Below are 22,888 nucleotides of genomic sequence, written 5' to 3'. Positions count from 1 at the left end.
CATAGTCAATTATATTCATATTATACGGAACAGATGTTTCGTTGAAACATTTAAAATGAAATTGAAACATGTCAGTGAAAGAAGTAGAGACTCTGCAAAACACGCCTGGTGCGGTTAAGTACGGAGCCATTAGAATCCAGTCTCTCTCTTTCGTCCCAATCATGAGTCGGTATGGCGAACTGGTGAGATCACCAGAAAGTTACGTCGGTATTTTCACGGAAATATGGTGTTAAACTTCACAGGATTTTCCAGTCTCAAGTATCAGTTTCATATTAGTGAAGCTATTCTCTTGATCTTGTCGATGCTTTTGGGTATATTTTCTAGTCTGCGGCTGAATGAAGTTACTAAGTTGTGCGCTGGACAATGCATGTTATTCGCGAAGTTGTACGAACGAGCTCGAATTCTACAAGGTTCTTCCCCAGGGTGGTGCTATTTGCCGGCCTGTTTGCACTTAGCAGCAGGGTTATGCTCATTGGTTGTGCTCAGCTTCGTTAGAGGGGGAAGATATAGGTGAGTATGTTGTTCAAATTAACCTTTCGGCAATGATTCGGATCCCTGTGCTTGCGCAAAGATTTCTGGGATCGCTATGGGGCAAACGAAGGAAATATTTAGCAAAAGGTAGTTTCTACGTCCAAAATAATAATTTTGAAGAGAGGTAAGTGCCTATTTGCTGCCTTTTTATCAGAATTAACATAATTTTGAGATGAGGGAAGATCAAGTTTTTGTTTGAACAACCACAAAATGTAATATATGTTGTACTAGCCTGCAGCAAAAATTATGACCGGCATCTTTGATTTTGATCGCAGTGAAAGGCTGGGGAGAGAAAGAAATATGTACAAAGTGGGTGAGGGACAGTTAAAAACAAGGATAGGGGTGGGAGTGGGGGTGTGAATATTCTCTTTGCCTTTCCCCACCCCTTTCCCCCATGGGCAACTCTAACTCCAAATCAAACATGGCCTTTTGAAGAAATGATTACAAGCATCTCAATGTTGACTCCCCTTAATGAGATGCCTGCACTGCAGGCTAAAATTATACAAATAAACTTTTCTCCTTGTAAAAGGATTATTGTGAAACTGTTTTAATGCTCTCACCACATATTACACTTTAGCAACTTGCAATGTTTGCCCTGTGGCGATCCCAAAAGTCTTTGCAAAAACAAACATTACAGGAAACTTATTCATTAGCTTGACACACATTTTTGTGGTTAATTGCACCAGTTATGGGGGGTATGGAACCATTTGTTGGGGAGGGGGGGTCACTGATTGGGGAGACAAAACATATACATATAGTCATGCATGTTATTATTTACTGCGATGATCACATTTCACTTTCACATATAGTCAAATCTCAATAACTCAAACCTTCAAGGGAAATTGATAAATGTTCGAGTTATCAGAAGTTGAAAACAAAGACGACTAAAAATAAGGCAAAAGCAGTGTTTACTGTCAGTATTGACTGACATGCTTCAAAGTGGTTTGAGTTGTTGAGGGTAAAAATATATAGAGAATGGCCTAAAGGGAAACAAATTGCTTCATGTTAGCAGGAAGTTTGAGTTAAGCCCCATTCAAACAGTCATGATAAATGATAATAGTTGTCGCAAGTTTCATCTTTCATTCACTACCATCAAGTATCATGTTGAATTTGTACATGTCCTAACTAAATGATAATTGATGATCATGGATGATAGTGCATGAGAGTTTGTGTTCAAACACAAGTGATAGTTGAAAGTATCATAAACTATCATGACCATTTGAACTGGGGATTGAGTTGATTAAAACCTTAATTTTGCCAGATTTTAAGCCCCTCTCTCCTCCTCCTCCCCTACATCTTGAGAGTACCCCAAATGCAATTTAGCTATATTTTCCCCCTCTTCCTGAATTACATACTTATTGTAACTTACAAATGATTACATAGGATATGTGTGTTTAACCAAAAGAAAAGTTGTAAACAAATCAGAGTCCTCTTTCCTCAGGTCACAGAGCAATTGTTCAAGAGTTCTTGGTCTCATATCTGTATCTGCTTTTCTTGCATTTCTATCCTCTTGGATTATTTCCTCTGGATTTCGAGAATTTTGCAAGTCCTTTGTCATAAACAGGTTAGTGAACATTCTTGCATGCTCTACTTCTATTAGCTCTTTCACTACCAAGATTTGAACTGTAGGTTATTTTAACTGAAGGTTATACATTTATTGATACTATTTTCGTTAAAACCAGGTAGCTGCAATCTGAACTAATCATTTTCACCTTGTCCGACTTGCAGATGCAGTGCAGAACATTTTAGCTCAATGGATTGGAAAAATTTCACCCCAAAGTATTGCTATTGTTCAAATTCATATAGGTTACTACAAAAAATTGAGGTAGGTTTAAGACTTGAACCAGGTCAAATGTAATCTCTTAGATTCCTTGGTCAGTTATTCTCCTTATAAAGTCATTACTTGTAGTTGGGACTCCAATGGCAGGGGGGTCTGCACTACATCCCTTTGAAGTTCTTGTTTCTCATGATTATTGTTATGGCTTGATCATTTGGATACTTGTGACTGACCTTGCAGATACTGCATGTTTCAGATTGTCCAGCTTCTAAGCAGATACATGGTTACCATTGTCAGAAACTATAGCCGGTAGTTTCAATTTGTTGTTGCATTACGCTAAGAGACGGGAACCTTGTGACAAGGATCTTTGATCATGTTCATATTCCATGTGATTGCAGAGAAATGTTTCTCTAGATTATTAAAAGGGTGATTTGGTAGGATAGGTGTGTTAGTGGAATTTTTGACAACCATGATCATAATCTAAAGGGGACACTTCACAATGCATTTATATCAGGAAATTTTTACACGAAGTAAAAAGCTGCCTTTTGCAGGGACAAAGTAACTGTGTGCAAATTGAAAATTCAAGATATCTTAATTGTTTTTAAGTTTTGTTATTTTCAGTGTGTGTATTTGTCTCTGTGCTAGAGTGGGTGTTTAGGGAAGGGATCATACTGTTTCATGCTTCCATGTTACAATATATTTTTAAATACTTTGAATTCTTCCTCCTGGTTTCTTATATACCTGTATTTCTCTTCTTTTCAGGGTTCCAGTTGGTGTGCCTGTTTGTTATTGTCTGTCTTATGTGTGACTCATTTTGTGCGATTGTGGGCTGGGCTGCAAATTACTTCAACACCTTGATAGATGATTCAGTTTAACTGACTTCTTTCGCTGACCTCTCCATGAGGATCATTTTGACACCTGGCTAACTCAGTGCTGACAGATTTTCCCTTGACCCTATTACTCCCAAGATCCAATTAGTATTTCTCCTTAGTGTTTTTGACATTCTTATGATGATACATTGTAGTTCGGAGAATTTGATATTGGATCAAATAATGACTCCCTAATTGATATTTTCTTCTCGTCTATTACCTGATTGATACTGTAAGGAGAACTGTCTTGGTCACATTTGGGAGATATAGAGTTAACCCTTTAACTCCCAAAATCTGATTGTTAATTCTCCCCTGTAGCTGCTACACATTTCCTTGTAAATTAGTTATGAGAACTTGGTGCTAGATCAAGACAGTGGCTTCTACCTGATAATTTTGAATATTCTCATCACCTGTTTGCTGAAGAATGTATGGATATTGTAGGGAGAAGTTTTATGTTAATCACTTCTGGGAGTTAAAGGGTTAAGTGTGTTTTGTTGTTACATGTACAAATATCAGCTCAAGAGTGTTATCCTCTAAATCAGAATATACTTCAACTTAGTTACATAGAATAGAAAAATAACAGTAGGAGTTCATACAGAATTATTCTAGAATTAATAGTGTGATGCATGTAGGCTCTAATGAGACTCTGCTGGTTGAATAGCTCATGGTTTATGAAAAGAAGGGAATAAATTTCATTGTTTGGTGTCCTGATATTTACCCTTTAACTCCCAGATCAAATTTGTAATTCTTCTCACCATCAACCATACAATTTTTATAATGTTAGTTCAGCGAATTTAGTATTGAATCAACTAATTATGACCAAATTGGTATTTTTCTTTATTCTCATCACTTATTTAGTTGATATTGTATTGATATTGTAAGGAGAAATTCTGTCTTGGTCACTCATGGGAGTTAAAGGGTTAAAGGATATTAGTATTTTATTTCATATTGAATAATTTAACAAACATAACTCACTGATGGTTCCTCTCAATAACTTAAAATAACTATTTATTCAATCTCTCTATGCCCATTAACATAGGCAGTAAATAACCAAAAAAATCAGTCAATGTTGTGATGATGAAAGTGACAAAATCATGCAGTAGGCTACACAGTTTTCCACATACACTGGAGTGACACCAATTGAAACTAAATGGAAACCAATTTTAAGAATTTAAGCTGCTGTGAAACTTATAAACAGTATAGATATATGTACCAGAAGGTCAATATTAAGAATGTTAATTAAGCTATAGAACACGCTTTCTGTTGTCGACTCCAGTTCCCAACATCCTGCCATGGTTGTAGGCTGGTTAACTGATAGAAAGTTTTGTCTAATGCTCTTTTATAAAACAACTTTGGGTTAACCATTACGACAAAAGGTAATATCTCAGTTATTTTATTAAGTTTTTCAAGTCTTACAGTATAAAGCCTTTTATGCTATGGAATATTAATTTTTTTGATATTTGCTATCTGATGTTCCTTAAGATGATGACTCTGGACACTGTGGGAGACAGTTTACATTATTTCATCATTATTTATTTCAAATGAAAAACTTCTCATTTGGTTTTCTGAAGCTATAAATTTCTATATTATTAATGTAGCAAAACATTTCTGAATATTTGCAAACTAAGAAGTACCAATTTAAAGATATCTTGATCCCATGTCACTTGTAACCTCATAAAATGGAATTTCTTGGATGGGTGATGAGTATGCCATTCTCTCATCAGTAAGGTAATACTCAGAAGCTTTCATCTCAAATAAGCTTTTCTTGAAATTTCTACCAGAGAACACTGTTATGATAAACCAAATCCCTAAAGCAGAATATGATGCAACCTGGTGTAAAAAAAAAATGAAAACGCGTGTATTAAAATTGTTATATTGAGACTTTTTGTCTAATAGCTGAAATTTTTTCCCCAAATGTTCACCCTTTCATTGTTTACTTTGAGGTCACATGACATTCAACAACGAAACTATCTTCAGGCAGGTCTCTGAGCAACTGACATTGCAAAATTTTTTTAAGCCGGTGGCATGGGTACCTGTGCTGTGTTACCTGTGAACATTGACTGTTGCAGGTGAACAAAACATGACCAAAATTGGTGTGAAATGGTGTTAAGCTAAGGTTGACCGCCATGTAAGTTCTCCTCACAGCAATACTGCTCACTAGCATCTTCTATCAACATTGTGAGAATATAGAAAATGGTTGCCAATCCAAGAAGCTTTGATTACAAGACAATTTCTCCTTGTCAGTACCAAAAGAAGTGTATAGAAGGAGTATAGAGAATATGGATATTGATGTTAGGGTGTAAAGGGTTAATTGAAATTTAAATAATGTATTCCTTGTGCTGTATTACAAATCACTTGATGACTAGGCTCTCAAAACAATAATTTCAATATTTCCTGAGGCTTTGCCTTGGGAAACACTGAGATTCTCAGGAAACAGAATTAACCAATTTTTTTTTAAGAGACCTGTCATTGAATGATTTGCCATACAGCACAAGAAAGACCTTACAAGAATTATTGACTAGCTGTTCAGTGTTCAATGTTAACATTCATTTGAAATTTTTATTCAATGACATTACAAATCTTAGCCTACATTTAGCTGTGCCCTTCCCCTCCCAAGGTAAAATGAAGTGGGGGGGGGGGGGGAGGTATGGCTATATGTAGGCTACACAAACCTCTGCTATAAACAGGTGGGTGTAAAAGTTTCTGCCATCAATACCAACTGGTCTGTAAACAGTCCAATCCCACCTTTCTGCATTTTTGCACCTGTAGATGACATAAGCTTCACATGTGAATAGTCAGAGATTGTCATTATTTCAATAGCTATGATTTAGATTAAGGAGGTTTATTCAAGGGTATTGTTGGGAGAAGAAATTAGGTGCTGGTCACTCCTGGGTGCTAAAGGGTCAAACCCTCAAATCAGGAAGAACAGTAATTATAAAAATAAAAATCAACAAACTCAGCTTGCATGTGATACAAATTTCCTGAAACAGAAATTTAACATTTGCATTAATGTAAACAGTGGCAAGCAGGTGGTTTTGAAGGCTTGCAGAGCTTTCTGTTCCATAAGAACAATGCTGCTTGTGAGAAAGACTTCCAATGAAACATACCTTTCAATGTTTCCATTGTTGGTTACAGAGTTACACCATTTGTTGAAGCCAGTGATGATAAATATAGTACACACCAAGCAGTTGATCCATGCGATTGCTGCTAAAATGGTGGCCATGAATTTGAAGTAAACTATGCTAGAAATGGTGGAATGTTGAAGGAAATATGAGTAGGGCTGAAGACAAAAACTTAAAATTAAATTTAAAAATTGATTCTTTGTTGAAGTGTCAATGTTGACAGGTGGTGACAAATACACACATGTACATCTGAAACCTCTTTAATGTGAGCTTTAAAAAGCGGAATTGCAAACTTAAGAAGAACAAATTTTTCCTGAAAACTGGATATCTAAAGGTTGATGGTAGGGTTTAGGAAGCAGTATGTTTAACTTTTTTTATCTTTTACTTTTTAACAAATCGATTCGAATTCTATGGCGCTGTGCGTCCATTTTTTACTTTTTTAATTAGTAGATCAGATTTTGACGTCTCCTGTGATGTACAACTGTTCAGACCCGCGGTAACATGGAATCTATACTAGAGAGGGAATAACTAATCTGGGAGATAAAAAATTGGAAATAAAAATATGCATGATAGAGTTGAATATATTTAAAAATAATAAATAAGATTTCGGCACTTCGATCGTCTTAATAAACTCGCCATCAATTTCATTTAATCAACACCTTACCTCCAATTGTAGGTGTGTACACTACAGCAGCATTGGCCAAATCCGAGCAAAATCGCTAAGATGGCGTTTGTCAAAGAGGAGTAAAATGTAAAATTACAGTACGCTTGACTTCCCATGAATATGTTGTTGGTTAGAATATCCAGTTTTCCAAAAAGTAAACAGTCACCATTGAAATTAGTTTCGTTGAGTTTAAGAAGAACTGAAATGCAACATCCAGCTGCGAGGGCTACGACGTAGAAGAAAATCTCAAATCGCTCCGCTCGCTGCATATTTTGTGAAAGCAAAATATACACTTTTTCTCGATGTAAACATTGAATTACTAGGATTAGGAGATATCGGTATGCTAAGCATACCAATAATTTGCTCCGTTTATCTTCGGCTCCCTTCGGAAAGTTTCGGGTAAGGTTCGTTGCACTATTTATTGACCAGTTTCTCTCACTCGTTTGTTGCAGCAAACCCTGGCTAACATGGCGGCCGTTCAGGAAAGGCTGGCAGGTAACGAGGTTGAATCCAGCGAATATCCTTTTCATCCTGTAGGTTGGTGTCTCATGTTCTCTTTCATTGTGAAGCTTTATTTCCATTTATTCGTCAGGCGACAACTTGCGTTTGAGAATGGAGACAAAAAGGTAGTAGAGTAAATGTTAGGTGCAACATGCTTTTTCTATGAGCCTGAATCTCTCTCTTATCTTTCTTCGATGGAATTGAAATGCAGCGGCGAAGGACAACGGTGAAAATACGGCAGAGGGTGATAATGATGCAAACATAACTGAAACGAAGGCAAATGGTCCCATTGGTGACGAAGATTCTACAAATGTCCCAGTACTGGAAGGAGAAGTTGTCAACGAACAAGAATTGAAGTACTGGAAGGCTGTGAAGGAAAACCCCGCGGATTTTACAAGTTGGACGTATCTCTTGCAGTTTGTCGAACAAGAGGTATGTAATAAACCTAACCTATCCGTTGTTCGTTAAACACTTTCACGTGGAAGTCTTTGTCAGCTGAACTTCATTTGCTCTGAATGTTATCATTAAAGTTGGTCGATGATTCTCTTTGTTTAGGGTAATTCTAGCCTTTACTTGGAAAAAAACCATGCAAGTCATCGTTTGTAGAACCCACAGTTTGAGGAGGTTTATATTTCTTGTTGCTTTTTCAGCCTGCACTTTGCTTTCACAACCTTTTTGAATTTGGTGTGCGCTAATTTAGTCTTTCTCTGTGTATACTTTCCTTGTATGTAGAACAAACTGTCATCTGCTAGGCAAGCATTCGACGCCTTTTTTAAACGTTACCCTTATTGTTATGGGTACTGGAAGAAATATGCTGACCTGGAAAGGAAAAATGGAAACAATGACAGAGCTAGAGAGGTATGTGTTGGTGATGTACTAAAACCAAGTTGAATTTGCTCTACTGAGTTGGAAATTTAACTACTGATAGTTACAGCAAACAAATGTGTTGAAAGGATTTACTTCTGCAAGTCAACATACAAGTCTGAACAGTCCATTTGACTTGATATGTATTAGCGTTGATTCTCACCAGGACATTACAATACCAGTAATAACCAAATTTACACATGAAACCCTCCAAAATCAAGTAACTTAAATAGACTTAATTTTTTTTGTTTGCTTCAGGTATTTGAGGGTGCTATTTCAGCCATTCCTCTCAGTGTGGATTTGTGGGTACATTACCTCAACTTTGTTTCTCAAAGTACCAAAGGTCAGATTGATGGCCCAGAGGTCATGCGCAGGTAACTTTCATTAATGAACCTGAATACTGACATTGCTATCTGTTCTCCAGGAAAACTGATCAGCAAAGGCTTGAGGAGATCATTAACCTTTCCACTGGGGATAATCTGACCACTGTTGATGAGTGTGTTTAAAACTTTGAGAGTTCTGTTTTTGAATTTCTGATTTGTTCAATTTTTGGCAGTTCATCTAATCCCGATGATTTGTTGTGCCATGTATTTCTTATTAGTAACAGTTAGGTTGGTGTTGATAAACAGTTTTGAGTGGGCATCGCAACCCACGCCAGCCTCTTCCGGGTCAATTGGTATTGGGTTCTTTACTGATGGACAAGGTATTTTAATGCTTCAATCCATTCAGTCCTGATTTAAGTACATTTTGCATCAAGTAGTTAGTTTATGCCTTTTTGTTAGACTTATCTTTTACTAAGTTATTTTTTGCTTCTCTCTTTGATTTCTTTTTTGCAGTTTATTTGAAAGAGCAGTGTCATCGGCTGGAGAAGAGTTCCGTGCAGACAAACTTTGGGATGCTTACATTGACTGGGAGAAAAATCAAGGCCAACTGCAAAGAGTAACAGCTTTATATGACAGAGTCTTTTATGTTCCGACCCAGAATTACAGCCAGAACTTTGAAAAGTAAGCATTTTGGTAATTTTGAAAAAATACAATGTACATGTGCTGCTGAGTTGTCAAAGAGTATACCAAGCTGAACTGTGTGGTATTTTAAATCCACTATACTTAAGTTAGAACTATTAGATGTTCACATCTACCAAGTTTGGCTGTGGTCAGTATGGTTGTATCAAACTAATTTAAAATTTTCCCGGCTTGTAGCCAAGGAGATGTGAGGCATTTTGGAGAGAATTGCAAAGCAGATTGAGAGAGTGAAAACATTAAGAAAATCAATAAAGAAAAGAAAAAATACCTATAATTTGCTCTAATTTTTATCCTTTTCTTCAGGTTTAAACAACACATAAACTCCAACCCTATTGCTGCGGTATTGTGCACCGAGGAACTTCTTAAGCTGAGGGCAGAGGTTGCAGCTGCTCCCCCTGGCCTGTCATCAGCTGAGGTGGAACCTCTTATAAGTGTAACCTCTTCCTCGGCTAATCCACCAGGTATAGGAAGTGTATATGGAGTCTGCATAATTGGTTATGTCTACTTTTATTGTATGATGCTACTCAATACTTGTGTTGTATAAAGCTCTTCAATTTTGTCAGTGCTTTCAGATTTGCCATCTTGGTGAAGTGCTTGCTGACATTAGAATTCATGAGGAATGAGACATTAGAATATGTTCAGTTTTTGCTTTCATGATAAATGATTTTCAAACTACATTAAATGTTCCAAAAGTCCCAAGCATTCTCAGAAAAGTTTATTTGTATTTGGTCTCTGAAGGTGTTGATGGAGATGCTGATGCTGATGAAGTAGCTCCTGGAACTGAAAACCTTACCATTCCTGGAGCTGAAAGCTCTGTCACTTCCCAGGTATTAGTTTCTTTCAACTTCCAAATAATGTGCATTACAAAGGCATTACTTTAGATTGGTCAGTAAATGTAGGAATGATAGTAACAACTGCAGTTATAAAAAGCTGTCAAGAGGATAGAAGGTTTAGTTGGGCTTGTTTTGAATGTGAGGCTTAAAATGTGTGGTAGCTTGTTTTTATTTCATTTGTGAATGTTTGTTTTACACATTCTTTTCCTTCAGGATGATGCTGAAACTATTGCAATCAGAGAAAAAGTAATTGCAGCAAGACAAAAAGTATTTACTGCATTAGGAGAAGAAGTGAGAAAGCGCTGGACATTTGAGGAGGCCATAAAGAGACCATATTTCCATGTCAAACCACTTGAACGTGTCCAGCTAAAGAACTGGAGAGAATATCTGGATTTTGAAATTGGCAATGGTGATCATAGAAGGGTTGTGATTCTCTTTGAACGTTGTGTAATTGCATGTGCATTGTATGAGGACTTTTGGCAAAGATTTGCTAGTTACATGGAAGCACATGATGTGGAAGCATGCCGCCATGTATACGAGAGAGCATGCACAATACACCTTCCAAGGAAACCTTCCATTCATTTAGCATGGGCTGCTTTTGAAGAACAGCAAGGTGAGTCCACTTTTTTCATGTCAGGATGTCCAGTTAGAATTCTAGCAAGCCAATTTATATCTCATCTTGGTATGGCATGTGTATATTGAACCCTGAAGAAATAATTTAGTATAAGAATCTCATGGTGTGATCAAAACTGCTCAAGAAAGCTACAGATACTTGGAGTCCTATCTAATTTCAAGTCCAAAATTTTCAATCTTTTTTTCTTCGTGTGTGTTATATTGCATATGAATCGAGACATCTTTAACAGATCATTTTACCATCAATCTTTAAATCTACCTATTATGCATTATACAAGGTAGATTAAAAAGTGCCTCAATTAATTTTTTGGCAAAGTTATGATATTAGTCTCATATAGGCAAAGGGATGGTTGGTACTAATTTATCATCTTTTTTTTTAAGGAAATGCTGCCAAGGCATCAGAGATTTTGGCTGAGTTAGACAAGGGTGTTCCTGGTATAATAATAGTGAAGCTAAAGAGAGTAAACCTGGAAAGACGGAGGGGCAACTTTGAAGTTACTTGTACTCTCTATGAAGAGACCATGAATGAGACTAGTGACCAGGAGTTAGCAACATTTTTTGCTATTAGATACTCACGATTTTTAGCAAAGGTAAGAGAAGAATTGTGTTTGGCCAACTTGTGTTTAGAAGGGTTCTTTTTAACCCTCTAACCTCACAAAGAGTAATAACATGCAACTCTTTCTTGCAATGTTAAATGTTATTAGGATAGAAAAACTTTTCAGCTTTAGGGTTGTTATCTTGTTCCATAAGGAAATTCTGTTAAATGCTATAAATTGATTCTTATAGTATCTAGGCAGATCATGGGTTTAAAAATTTGAAACATTTTTCTAAAGTTGTTCATTTTAACCCTTTAACCCTTTCACTCCCAAGATATCATTAGTAATTCTCCTTATTGTCTGCCATACAGTTCTTGTGAAGTTAGCGTGGAGAATTTGGTATTGGATCAATCTATAATTCCCTAATTGATATTTTCTTTATTCTCATCACTTGTCTGCTTGATATTGTAATGATATTGTAAGGAGAAATTCTGTCTTGATCACTTCTGGGAGTTAAAGGGTTAACCCATTGACACCCGATGCGCCCTCATGCGCCCAGAAATAAAACCCCTCTGAAATTCCAATGCGCCCTCATGCGCCCTGTCAGAAATGGCTTGTTTTGATTGGCTGTAGCTTAGAAACAAAACTCCCCTGGGTATTGAAAAGCAGTGAAACGTGACATGCAAAAAATAAGCTTTCGTTTGAGACCAAACTCACTATTCCACGTTAACCGTGCGATTTTTGACAAATTTTTCAAAAATATGTCGTGGTCTAAGACATAGCTTCTGGAAGAATTGATGAAAGTTAATTTTCATCCGATGAAGAGCAAGAAGTCTTTGCTGGTTTTATCATCGAAGAAATTGAAAAAAGCGACAAGCTCGTCAAGCACAGCATGAACAAAACTTGCTTCGCAATGTGGATGACGAGATGGAAGACTTTTTCGACCTACGGTCGCAAGAAAGGGGAAGCGATTCCGATGTTGAGCTATACGCTAGTGAGGAGGAAGAAGGAAGCGACGAAAGTAGTGATGAAGAATCTGCCGCAGAAGAAAGCCGACCAAATGCTCTTCAATGGTCTAGCTAATTGCGACAAATTAATGTTGAGGAATTCTCCATTCGTCGTGGCCCGACCAGAGATCTCGGAGAAAATGCAACTGCCAAAGATTTCTTCAATGTATTTATCGACGATGCTTACATTGACGAAATCGTCCGATACACCGTTGCGTACGCTCGTTCGAAAGGGGATCGATCGTTCACATCTACTCAAGCGGAAATTTCAGCGTATCTCGGGCTAAACATTCTCATTGGAATCCATGAACTTCCTCAGCTGGCAATGTACTGGGATTCTGACGAGTTTGTTGGAGTTAATTGCTTAAAAAAAACTATCCCAGAGCACCGCTTCATGACTCTGGGGAAATATTTACATCTTGCTGACCCGACCGCAGAAGACCAAAACGATGTCCTCTGCAAAGTTTGCCCCCTTGTAACTCGCTTGGAGCAAAAGTTTGCCTAAGCGAAGAACATATATGCATTGTTCAAAGTGAAACTTTTCATTTAGGCGTAAAAATTGGTTTGTTCTTGCTCATGACTCGCAAAAAGTAATTTTATAGCTGCGCCTTGTGACGTGTCGCGATGTCGCTATGGCGGGCAAATTCAAAATTGACCCGCGTTAGAAAGTTTAGGATTCCTTTTGTTGAGGAGAAATTTGCGATCTGTCTTTTGGTGTTGTATTTGAGGGAAAGCTTTTTACATGATTCTGATGGAATAAGAGTGCAAAAGAGAGTCATCATACTGATAAATACTTTCAAAGCTGAAGGCAACCTTGCTAATGACTCGCTGTACATCATGAAGTTGAATCCGTTCTCTAGCTTTAGAATTTTTTTTGAGAGAGCCTGATGCTCAAGTTGAAAATAAAATTTGACAGGGGGAAAGTATATTATTTAATATGCAACTTTGTGCAGTTTCCCTTCAGTAGAGTGAAATGAAGACATTAAAATTTTAAATTATTTTGGCAGTGGTCTGTGTGTTCACTGTAGCAGCCATTTTCTCTGGAATTTCAGGGGGTAGTCTGAGCTCTAAGGTGTGGGGCTCAATGGGTTAAACCCTAAGAGTGACTAGCATCTTATTTCTCCATATAATGTGACCCCTTAATTATATATTAAGGTTATGAGGATGACTAAAGTCATACCCCACAAAAGAAGCTTTTGATCGGTTAATTTCAATTTCTCCTTGTCAGCACCGTAGGAAATATGTAAAGAACAGTATGGAGAATATGCATAATGACTTTAGGGTGTAAAGGGTTAATGGTTGGCTTGTGATCAGTAGTTCAAAATCTAATGATAAATGCAAATTCAAAAAGGTTTACATCACCTACAGACCTTGACTTAATCTTGTATTATGCAATGTAGATGAGATATTTGGACTGAGTATTGTTGCTGGAATTGAGTTTCATACCCTCTTCAATTAGTGTTGCTTGTCTTTGTTCTTGTGTCTGCTCCCCTGAGTGTTCTCTTTTTTTTCCCATTAGGTCATGGGTAATGTGGAGAAAGCAAGAGAGGTCTTGAAAATTGCCCTTGAAAAAGATAAGGTATTTACGAACACTCTATGTATCATTTCAAGAAGGATGAAAAGAGTGGATGAAAATCAATCTGTACCAGTTATTTATTCTCTTGACACTCTAATTTTTTGTCATATCAGTGTTGGTGTGGCATTAAGGACACTTTGGACATTTCCACAATAGCATTAAATAAAGTGCCTTTAATGAAGTCAAATCATTTATCTGTTGCACTTTTTTTATATAACATTGAATTTTTTCCTCTCTAGGATAACAAGAGGTTGTATCTTCAGCTTTTGGATGTAGAGCTTTCTTCATTTCCATTGAAAGAAGAAAAGGTTCTAGAAGTCTTTGATTTGGTGAGAGACAGTGAGCTGAACACAGAAGTCAAACAAGGTTTCTCTCAAAGACAAGTTGAATTTCTTGAAGATTTCAGTGCTGACATTACCAAAATAATGGCTGCTCAGGAAAATCATGCTAGACTTTATAAAGGAAAATCTTCCTTGATCCCACTGACTGGCAGTAAAAGGTCACAAGAGGGAGATAGGTAAGAAGTAATTGATCTTAAGAAATGCATTTCAAAAGTTTTCAAGTGAGATATCACAACAGAGAGATGTGAGAATTTCTTTAAAACAAGAACTGTCACTGAAATGTTATAGTACTGGCTGCAAGATAATGAAAGCTAAGTTAATGGTGGAGAAGTGGGGCAACCTTTAGCTAGTGGATGCGTCAATTCCATGACAATTCACTCGTTCCCTGTTGCCAACAGAAAATGCACTATGCAAAATTTCATTTCTTTGTTGTTACTTGCAAGGGAATCCTATGCTATCTGCGATAAGTATCTTCTTAATGGTAAAAAATTGTCAAAAGTGAACTTCTATTGTATTCCTTAATGTTGTGTATATTACTTTATTCAGCATAAACTGTGGTGCACTTCAGAATTCTGTTCAAAGGTCTTTTATCCTTTCTAGTAGTTCAGACATCAAATCCAAAGTATCAAAAACAGAAGATGGAATAGTGGAAAATAGTCAACATGCTACCAGCACTGCACTGACAGGAGCAGAAACATACGATGCGTCTTATCCATCAGCAGCAGCCTACTCTGCTGCGGCATCTGCTTATAACTATTCCACACCCTTACAGAGCCAGTGGGCAGCCTACTCAGCTGCACAGCCGGTAGGTTGTCAATAAGTTGGAGGTGAACTGGTGGCAACTTTGCTAGTGAACTGTCTGATCTATGATTGTTTGCTCGTTCCCTGTTGCCAATAGCACATGCAATTGTACCATTCTGTTTTGAGGAAATCTGTTCTTGTTATGGGCAGATATCAAGCAGATGTACTGACAGTTGATCTTGCATCAAATATTTTGTTTTGTTATTCTTTTGGTAATGCATTTCACAAGACAGTTTAATTTGATTTTAAAACAGGTAGCATCAATTCACGGACGGCCACTTATCAAATCCTGGCCGAAAGCCTGTGTCCTTCCCTTCATGGTTTTCACATCTTTGCAAAAGCTCTTTACTTCCTAAATCTTTGCTGCCCTCAGGAACTTGTATGATTACACTGAGCTTAGGAAAAAAAAACTTTAATGATTTAAGGGTGAATTTAAAACATTGTTTCTCTATCTTTCAGAATGCATACAGCTATAGTCAGTGGTATCAGCAGTATGGGGCTGCATATGGACATCCTCACCAAACTGCAACACAGTAGTGTTTTTATTTTGTTTTATACACAGACCTAAGTCAAAAATGATGCATGTACATAGTTAATGACAGACATAGTGCTCTGCATAGTCTCACATGAGGACTTTCACTTCTTGATAAATAATATAAAGTACATGTCAGATGAGCAATTAAAAGGTACTGTTTGTCATAAAGCAGCTTATTGTGCTGGGTTCCTTGATGACCTTCTGCTGCTGTTGTCAAATTAAGCCATGTGAACTTGTGAAATGTTGAAAATTTAGTGCTGGTAGTTTTTCCTTAGTTATGTGTTCCAGTGCCTTTTCAATTATTTAAAAAACTCCAACAAAATTAATGTACTACAAATAGACAGCCACTGATGCATGGTAGCATTTTTATCATGGTTACCCTGAGGATAAGCCAAAAAATATAAACATAAGATTTCCTTGTAACATACATTGTTTGAAATAAAAGTATCTTCTGTCAAAGAAACTGCATGATTTATTTTAAGCATTCAGAACTTAAAAAAGTCAAAAATTGTAAATTTTTTTGGAAGGCTTTAATGGTTTAAGATGCTAAACAATCCCCTATAAATATCAAGTAGAATTTTTTGCAGTGCAGGTGAAGAAAAAGAGACTTGACAGTGGGATTCAGGAAGATAGAGACAGAGGTTGAAGGTCTCGATGTCGCGTGTTGTGAAACTAGGCGCATAAAATGTTAAATGTCATTAAAGGAAACTGCAACAATTTACTGCATAGACTTTAAATTTTTTCCATGATACACTTTTCACAGAATTTTTTTTTACCTCTAAAGAGAGTGTTTGAAACCCCAGTACTGTGGGTTAAATCATTAACTCGACTAAAGGAGATAATGACAAGCCATTGTTCAAGATAGTTTTACATGAACAGGAATCCTTTACATTATAAAACAAAAAGAAAATTCATTCTAGCTATTATATTTTAGTTTAGTTGGCAAGGGTGCCCACTAGTTGTAACTCTTATTTTGACAATATCAATTGCTTCACTCTGCATCTCACTTAGTACAAAATGTCGCTGAGGTGTTTTCACTGGCTACAGAAAGCCCCGTGAGGCTGCACACTTGTCAAAAGAACTGGCAACTGGCTTCATCTCTGGGGAATAAAGGCCAAAGGTTTGGAAAAAATGACAAATGCACGTACCATTGTTTGCTAGGCCCTTTCTGTGTGCTGTGTATCATTTTGACTCTGATTACCAGAAGTTATTAACATGAAACTTCTCCCTGTAATATCCCATGTTATTCAGCAAACAGGTAATGAGAATATCCCAACTTATCAGGTGGAAGCTGCTATCTTGACGTAGCACCCAGTTCTCATAACTAATTTATAGGGAAATGTGTAGCAGCTGGAGGGGAGAATTAACAATTAGATCTTGGGAGTTGAAGAGTTAACAACTCTATCAATGACTACATATTGACTGTAGTATACTGTTACAGTAATTTTTACAAGAAAAACAAAAAAAACAACTACACTTTATGTACATGTGCACCTCCCACTTATCAGGAGTGACAATGGACACAGACATAACTACTAAATACAATTTAAAGTTAATTCTGATCTACTATTAACTGTCAATATCAAAATCAAGGATTCTCTTTGATGCAACAAGATTGCCAAAAGTTTAGTGATCTTCCGCACCATTCACATCTTCACTGGCCTGTTTCCAAATCATGTGAACATAATATGCTGGGCATTCAACTTGTCCAAGAGGTTCAAAGTCGCCAAACACTTCATGTCTTGTGGCTTCACCAAAGACGCTTTTCAGGAGGTTGGTAAATGTGCTCAGGCGCAGGGGGCAGTAGGAAAGACGGAACTTGCTGTAGTTACAGAATAGAAAAAATGAAAAATTGAGTGTGATGAAAACTGAAGGACAAGAATGGAAATCACAAATCTATTTGGTGTGATTAGAAAAAGACCTCTAATTCTGCCATATTTAAATAAAATGTTATGTTGGAAATATCCCAGTTCACTTTTGTGAATCATACTTGAATGAGAGATTGAAAAAGAATGAGAATTCACTATGACAGAAGCCTGAAAAGGATTTAGCAAATAAATGCCAGAACTTGAATTTTGTGGTCCCTGAGTGTGGGGTTTTATTATATAGAAAATCTAGGACATATATTGGATAAGTGTAACAGTCTGGCTGTTTCATATTGGACCAAGGCATTGTGAAACCATACTGAAGATAACAAATGATTAGTTGGGCATGTAAGACCTCTATTGCCTTGCCAACAAAGTCAGTGGGGTGATAAATAAGTAATAGATCCCTACAACTTTATCACCACTGTATTTCCACTTTAACATCAAATGACTTGAAATCAACTGTGTGTGAAGATACCTGACGTCTCCTTCAGTTGATTTCCTTTTCTTCACTGCTGGTTCTTCTCCCTCTTCTGTAAAATCATCTGAAGCCTTTGAAGGGTCAACGGTGTAGTCCAATGTTATCATACTCTCTTTGCCATCCACAAATAGGACTGAAGTCTTGATACTCTCAATACAGTCACTCTGTCAATAAAATTAAAGTAGTTAGGTTTGAGCTTGAGTTAAGTTTAACACATAAATACTTTCAACTGCCTGGAATGATCTGTATTAGAATTCTTTCCACAATAGCTCTTGTGTGCGAGGATGTCACTTCCTGAAAATTAACCCCAGAGCCTCATTTGCACTAAAATCTACACTAAAATTACCACTTTTTTATATCTTTACATGAGAGTTAAAATTTACCACTCCACACCTTGAAAGGAAGGCTTGGGGCTGTAATTTGGTTGTGCACCATAAATATCCATAAAGCCTATCTTAATACACTCTCAAACAAAATTATGCACTTAGAGGATAAAATAAATGGATAAATTACCAAATTCCTGAGTAACCAAAAGGGAAACAAATTATATTTGTTATCAGGTGGGAGAATTACCTGTGACATCTTCTTGTTATTAGAGCTGTGAGGCTTAGGGTTTGAGAAAGCTTCAGCAAATGCTCAATATATGATGGTTAAATAGACTTCATTGGCTCAAATTATCTGAGTTAAAGGTGTGACCTTATTGGCTGGAAATGCTAAATAATGAGAAAAAAAAAACTACTGTACATTTTGAATTTAGTAACTTACATTGTAATACAAGTTTCGCTGAGGGGCTTTGCCTGTATCAAGAATAGCATCATAATTACGGTGGTCGATGAACAAGACCCCGCCAGGCTTTAACATATCTTGGAAGTTTTGAATTGCCAGCTTCTGATTGGTTAAGTCTCCTTGGAAGTCTGGCAAGTGAGCAAATGAATTGCCAAGACAGATGACTGCATCAAAACCTTGTGGAGGGACATCAATGTTGGCATCTTTTAAAGAAAGCCAGTTGCCTTCTTCAATTTCTGAAATTAAATGACAAGAAATTTTAAATAATTTAAGAGACCATTGGTGCACAAATGCTTGTGTACCATTTTGGTCACTGATTATTCCTTACCCCACTCATCAAAGGCTTCTTCCTTTCGACGCTGCCACCGTATCTTCCATGCTTGTTTCAACATTTTATCACTGGCATCTGTGCTTGTCACTTTAAAGTTGTTTTCAAGCAGCATAATGGAGTCCACTCTAAGAGAAATAAAGATGCTCTGGTGCATTACTTCATGCAACAAGTAAAAATAACAATGTACCCATGGACTTCTCAATGCACATGAACAAACATTTATGGCCCTAGTAAGAGTGATAACCTAATTGCCAGCTACTGATCCTTGGTAATGGATGTGTTTACAAAGATCACAAAGAACATGCTAAGTAAGAATTCCAATAGCTTTTCCTTCAGATACCCTTTACACAATTATAAGGTACTTGATAAAGTAACTGTCAGCTCAGAAATTAATTTTCACTTCTCATCTAAGTATCTGATTGCCAGCAATGTTACTTGCTCATTACTTTTACAATCCTAGCAAAAGCCTCAAGGGATTTGTGGTGTACAATCTCTCTCACTCCTTCTCCAACACTCACACAAATAGGAAGTAAATTTTGATTGTAGTGCATAGGCACAGCAGTGGTCAGATTAACTCGAGTAACATTACCTCAACACTGTGGAATCCTTCCTTTTTTATCAAGCTCTACAGCTAGAAAGGTGAAGGAAGGGCAACCTTTTTCTGACAAATGACAACTGCATGCATCCTGCAGTTCCCTGAATTTTTAGTAGCATGACCTCAAGTGTGTGCGGAGTGTCTTATCTGTAAATAAACATTAGGACCAACAGAAGACTTAAAAAAGAGTTTGAGTAGTAAGCAAAATTTAGTGAGATAAATTTGAAAGCGGTGCAACCTCTGGTAACAAAGATGATGCTATTCAGTTATTTAACCCCCCAAGAGTTACTAGCATCTAATTTCTCCTATCACCTCTGAATCACACCTTAAATTCACGAGAATAAAGGAAATGATCACCAATAAACTATGGTGAGAGAATATGAATATGCATACTGATCTTAAGGTGTAAAATTTACGCTAACGTCTCCATGAGTGATTACGTGGACAAAGAAAGAGCACAGTAAACTTCAGCTGTGGAAAGAGGGAATACGATCTTTGAGAATCAGCTTAGCTTATGATTGCCTTGTAGATATGTACGTCAAAACAAAGAGTTTAGTCACGTCCCAACCATTCCCAAACAAGAAAAAAACCTGACAATATCTTGGCGAACCGGCTTCCTAACGAGATTGACGTGTCATATGATAATGAAATCCTCAAGGCACAACAATAATCCACGAAGTAGGTTTCGAAGACAGAGTCAAATAATGCGCAAACGTTTCACCACAGCAGATCACTTTGTGTACTATTTGCTGATTTATAAAAGCCAATAAAAATGTAAAAATGTGCATCTTCAAGAACACACAATTATCAAAGACAACATTTTTTTAGATGAGTTTCGATTTCGTGACGTGTTCATTGTCAAATTTGAGCAATAAATTGAGGGTCGTTTTCTCACCCCGTTCCACAAGCGACATCGAGAATGTGTTTTACACCGTTGTCATTCAAAAGATTGCAGAAGAATTCTCTATATGACTCTGTTCGTTTCTTGTGTCCACCGATGTAGTGCTGCCAGACTTTAGCGGCTTTTCCATCTGCGTACTGATCTGGAATGCCAGAGACACCGATTCCCAAGGAACGTGTACGGTAAACGCTATCAACCATGGTGATTTAAGTGTGCTTTAGGATCTGTACCGCTGTAACTTTTTCACCGCTTCGTAGTATTGATGAAAGGGAGAGCAAGGTTTGAGATTTTTACTCCAAAACAACCTTAACTCGTGATAGTAAATATGCTGTAAAGCAGCATGACTGGAAAGACTTGTTTTGATTTCCTAATATGGTGTGCTCTTTGTTTCGAATACGCTTATTATGGAGTTTATTACCAAATATGGTTGAAGAGTGGGGGTGTGTGCCTTGTTAAAAAAAACGCGCGAGATTCCAGTTTTGCGGAAATGATTTTCCCTCAACACAGCCTAATCAAAGCAAAGAAAATGTATTTCTTGTTTTATATTCTTGATAGATAAACAATAGAAAAGTAAAAAGTACTTTTAAAAGAGACGTGGACTTCGTATCAGTCAGGAGCTTAATTGAGATGCCATCCTTAACCCAATGTCTCGTGCATTTCAGGCTATTTTTAACACACACTTCGCCATCCTCACGCAACGAAAATGTGCGTTACAAGCACTGTCGATATCAGTAATATTCTCGCGAATGATAATGTACATAAAAGAATTACGCGCTTCTGAATGGCTGGAAGTGAGTGCATTTTTCATGTATCACGAGTGCAAAGTTGTAAAACAAGTGCAACTTACAAATGGCGCGCGCTGTCAAAATTTCGTCGGTTTTGACTTTCTGTGATGCTTCTTCATGTAAATTATTGATAAGTTATAACACGATTTCGCGTGCAATTTGGTGTAAATAAGCACTTGTAAATTTTCAAAGACTACAAATTACACTCGCCCTATAGGTTTCGTGCAATTTTGGTTTTCGTTGCTTTCCTTGAACACAGCTAAATCAGTCAATTCAGACAATAGAAACTTTGTTTTGCTTTTTATTTTTGATGTATAAACAATAAAATATAAAGAACTTTTAGAAGAGACATGGAGTTTGTCTTGATCAGTAGCCATAATTTAAGATGTAATCATAGTGGCGTTTCCAGCTATTTTGAGCACTTGCCGCGTGACTAAGGAAGCAAGATAAAAAGAAATTTATTTTCGGTTATTCATTCGTTTGAGAGGCCATGTTGTTTCTCTTCAAATCCAAACGCAGACTTACATACATTTTTTGAAATTTATTTAACCTTGTAGACTGACGAACCACGTTTGTCAAATTTCGAAAAGTCAAGAAAAACTGAACCGTTATCCTTAACTCTGAATTTATTTTGAGCAGCCAGGTATTCTAAACCTAGCTTTTAATTCATTACATAACAGGGATTGTTGTTCCAGCTCAGGTCTTAGGCTGCTATAAGATAAATTCTTCCACGGGTCATTGATCTCCGAAGGGCTCTCGTATCCTCTTTTTTAAACCCGTCGATTTTAACCGGTTCCACATCTGCATATTGTATTTTAAAAGGAAGGTATTTCGCATGCAAAAACAAAACAAAACAAAACCTCCCCCCCCAAAAAAACATACATAAATAGCTCCATACTTACGACAACGTACCGAAAACTTTCCTTATTGGAGGTTCGAGTCTTAGAAAGTCCACTGTAGCTTGCACACCTTCACGATTAGGTGGATGAGTCAAACAGAAAAGTCGTTCTACTCACTGAGTTCATGTATAAAATCTGTAAATACTGTTATCATATTTTTACAATTTATTTCTGTTGTTATCATCTTCAAATTAAAATAATTATCAATCCGATAGTATGAACAAAAAATCATCTTAATTCTCCTTTTTGGCGCTTGTCATTCATTGTTGAAATTGTGAAATTTGTTCCAGGTCGGTAATGGTCTTCCTAATAGCAAGAGGCGTTCACAAACTCAATCTTTTTTAAGGACTTTCTTTATATCTCGCGTCGTCTCGACTCATTGCTGAAATCCAGCAATTGCTCTTCTCGGCCTTGAGCTCTTGGAATTCTTCGTCCTGATTCGAAACAACCAAGAAAATAGACAACTCTATAAAAAAAAATATTCCGAAATTTTCCTTCCCGCTTTCCTTCCACAACTTGCGCCGATGCAAATAATCTCACCGAATCTCACACTTTCGCGTCTCTTGCTCAAAATGTTCGAGATATTAGAGCGTTCGGGGCTACGATTCTTCTTCTGAAAACATACGGTGACGT

General features: G+C 37.0%; 4 protein-coding genes across 5 annotated transcripts; 2 read left to right on the top strand and 2 right to left on the bottom strand.

Moving 5' to 3' along the window:
- Window positions 1-157: 157 nt before the first annotated feature.
- On the top strand, window positions 158-5,058 carry LOC113684131 (uncharacterized). Its single transcript, XM_027201471.2, has 4 exons — window positions 158-510; window positions 1,973-2,095; window positions 2,260-2,356; window positions 3,071-5,058. The coding sequence occupies exons 1-4, from the start codon at window positions 224-226 to the stop codon at window positions 3,164-3,166; spliced, it is 603 nt and encodes a 200-aa protein (XP_027057272.2). The 5' UTR covers window positions 158-223; the 3' UTR covers window positions 3,167-5,058.
- LOC113684120 (transmembrane protein 179) lies at window positions 4,169-7,372 on the bottom strand. The gene is made up of 4 exons (XM_027201461.2): window positions 6,964-7,372; window positions 6,285-6,419; window positions 5,850-5,940; window positions 4,169-5,007 (listed from the first exon to the last, which is right to left on the bottom strand). Exons 1-4 carry the CDS (start codon window positions 7,230-7,232, stop codon window positions 4,816-4,818), a joined length of 687 nt encoding a protein of 228 aa, XP_027057262.2. The 5' UTR covers window positions 7,233-7,372; the 3' UTR covers window positions 4,169-4,815.
- Window positions 7,373-7,408: 36 nt separating this feature from the next.
- On the top strand, window positions 7,409-16,075 carry LOC113684098 (pre-mRNA-processing factor 39). Of its 2 annotated transcripts, none has more exons than XM_027201429.2 (13): window positions 7,409-7,500; window positions 7,676-7,896; window positions 8,197-8,322; window positions 8,587-8,702; window positions 9,165-9,332; window positions 9,654-9,811; window positions 10,089-10,177; window positions 10,397-10,796; window positions 11,198-11,406; window positions 13,879-13,938; window positions 14,175-14,452; window positions 14,880-15,081; window positions 15,537-16,075. In XM_027201429.2, the coding sequence occupies exons 1-13, from the start codon at window positions 7,431-7,433 to the stop codon at window positions 15,612-15,614; spliced, it is 2,175 nt and encodes a 724-aa protein (XP_027057230.2). In that variant the 5' UTR covers window positions 7,409-7,430; the 3' UTR covers window positions 15,615-16,075. The 2 variants fall into 2 exon arrangements, with proteins under 2 accessions (XP_027057230.2, XP_027057221.2); XM_027201420.2 differs by having other exon boundaries at window positions 14,877-15,081.
- A 235-nt stretch (window positions 16,076-16,310) lies between these two features.
- On the bottom strand, window positions 16,311-20,903 carry LOC113684111 (glycine N-methyltransferase). The gene is made up of 5 exons (XM_027201441.2): window positions 20,566-20,903; window positions 19,073-19,200; window positions 18,724-18,980; window positions 17,956-18,122; window positions 16,311-17,434 (listed from the first exon to the last, which is right to left on the bottom strand). The coding sequence occupies exons 1-5, from the start codon at window positions 20,769-20,771 to the stop codon at window positions 17,239-17,241; spliced, it is 954 nt and encodes a 317-aa protein (XP_027057242.2). The 5' UTR covers window positions 20,772-20,903; the 3' UTR covers window positions 16,311-17,238.
- Between the last annotated feature and the right edge of the window lie 1,985 nt (window positions 20,904-22,888).

This window comes from Pocillopora damicornis, chromosome 7, assembly GCF_964200805.1.
Source record: "Pocillopora damicornis chromosome 7, jaPocDami1.2, whole genome shotgun sequence".
NCBI classification, from domain to species: Eukaryota; Metazoa; Cnidaria; class Anthozoa; order Scleractinia; family Pocilloporidae; genus Pocillopora; species Pocillopora damicornis.
The sequence above is the reverse complement of the archived record's forward strand: the minus strand, read 5'-3'. Positions and strand labels throughout refer to the sequence as shown.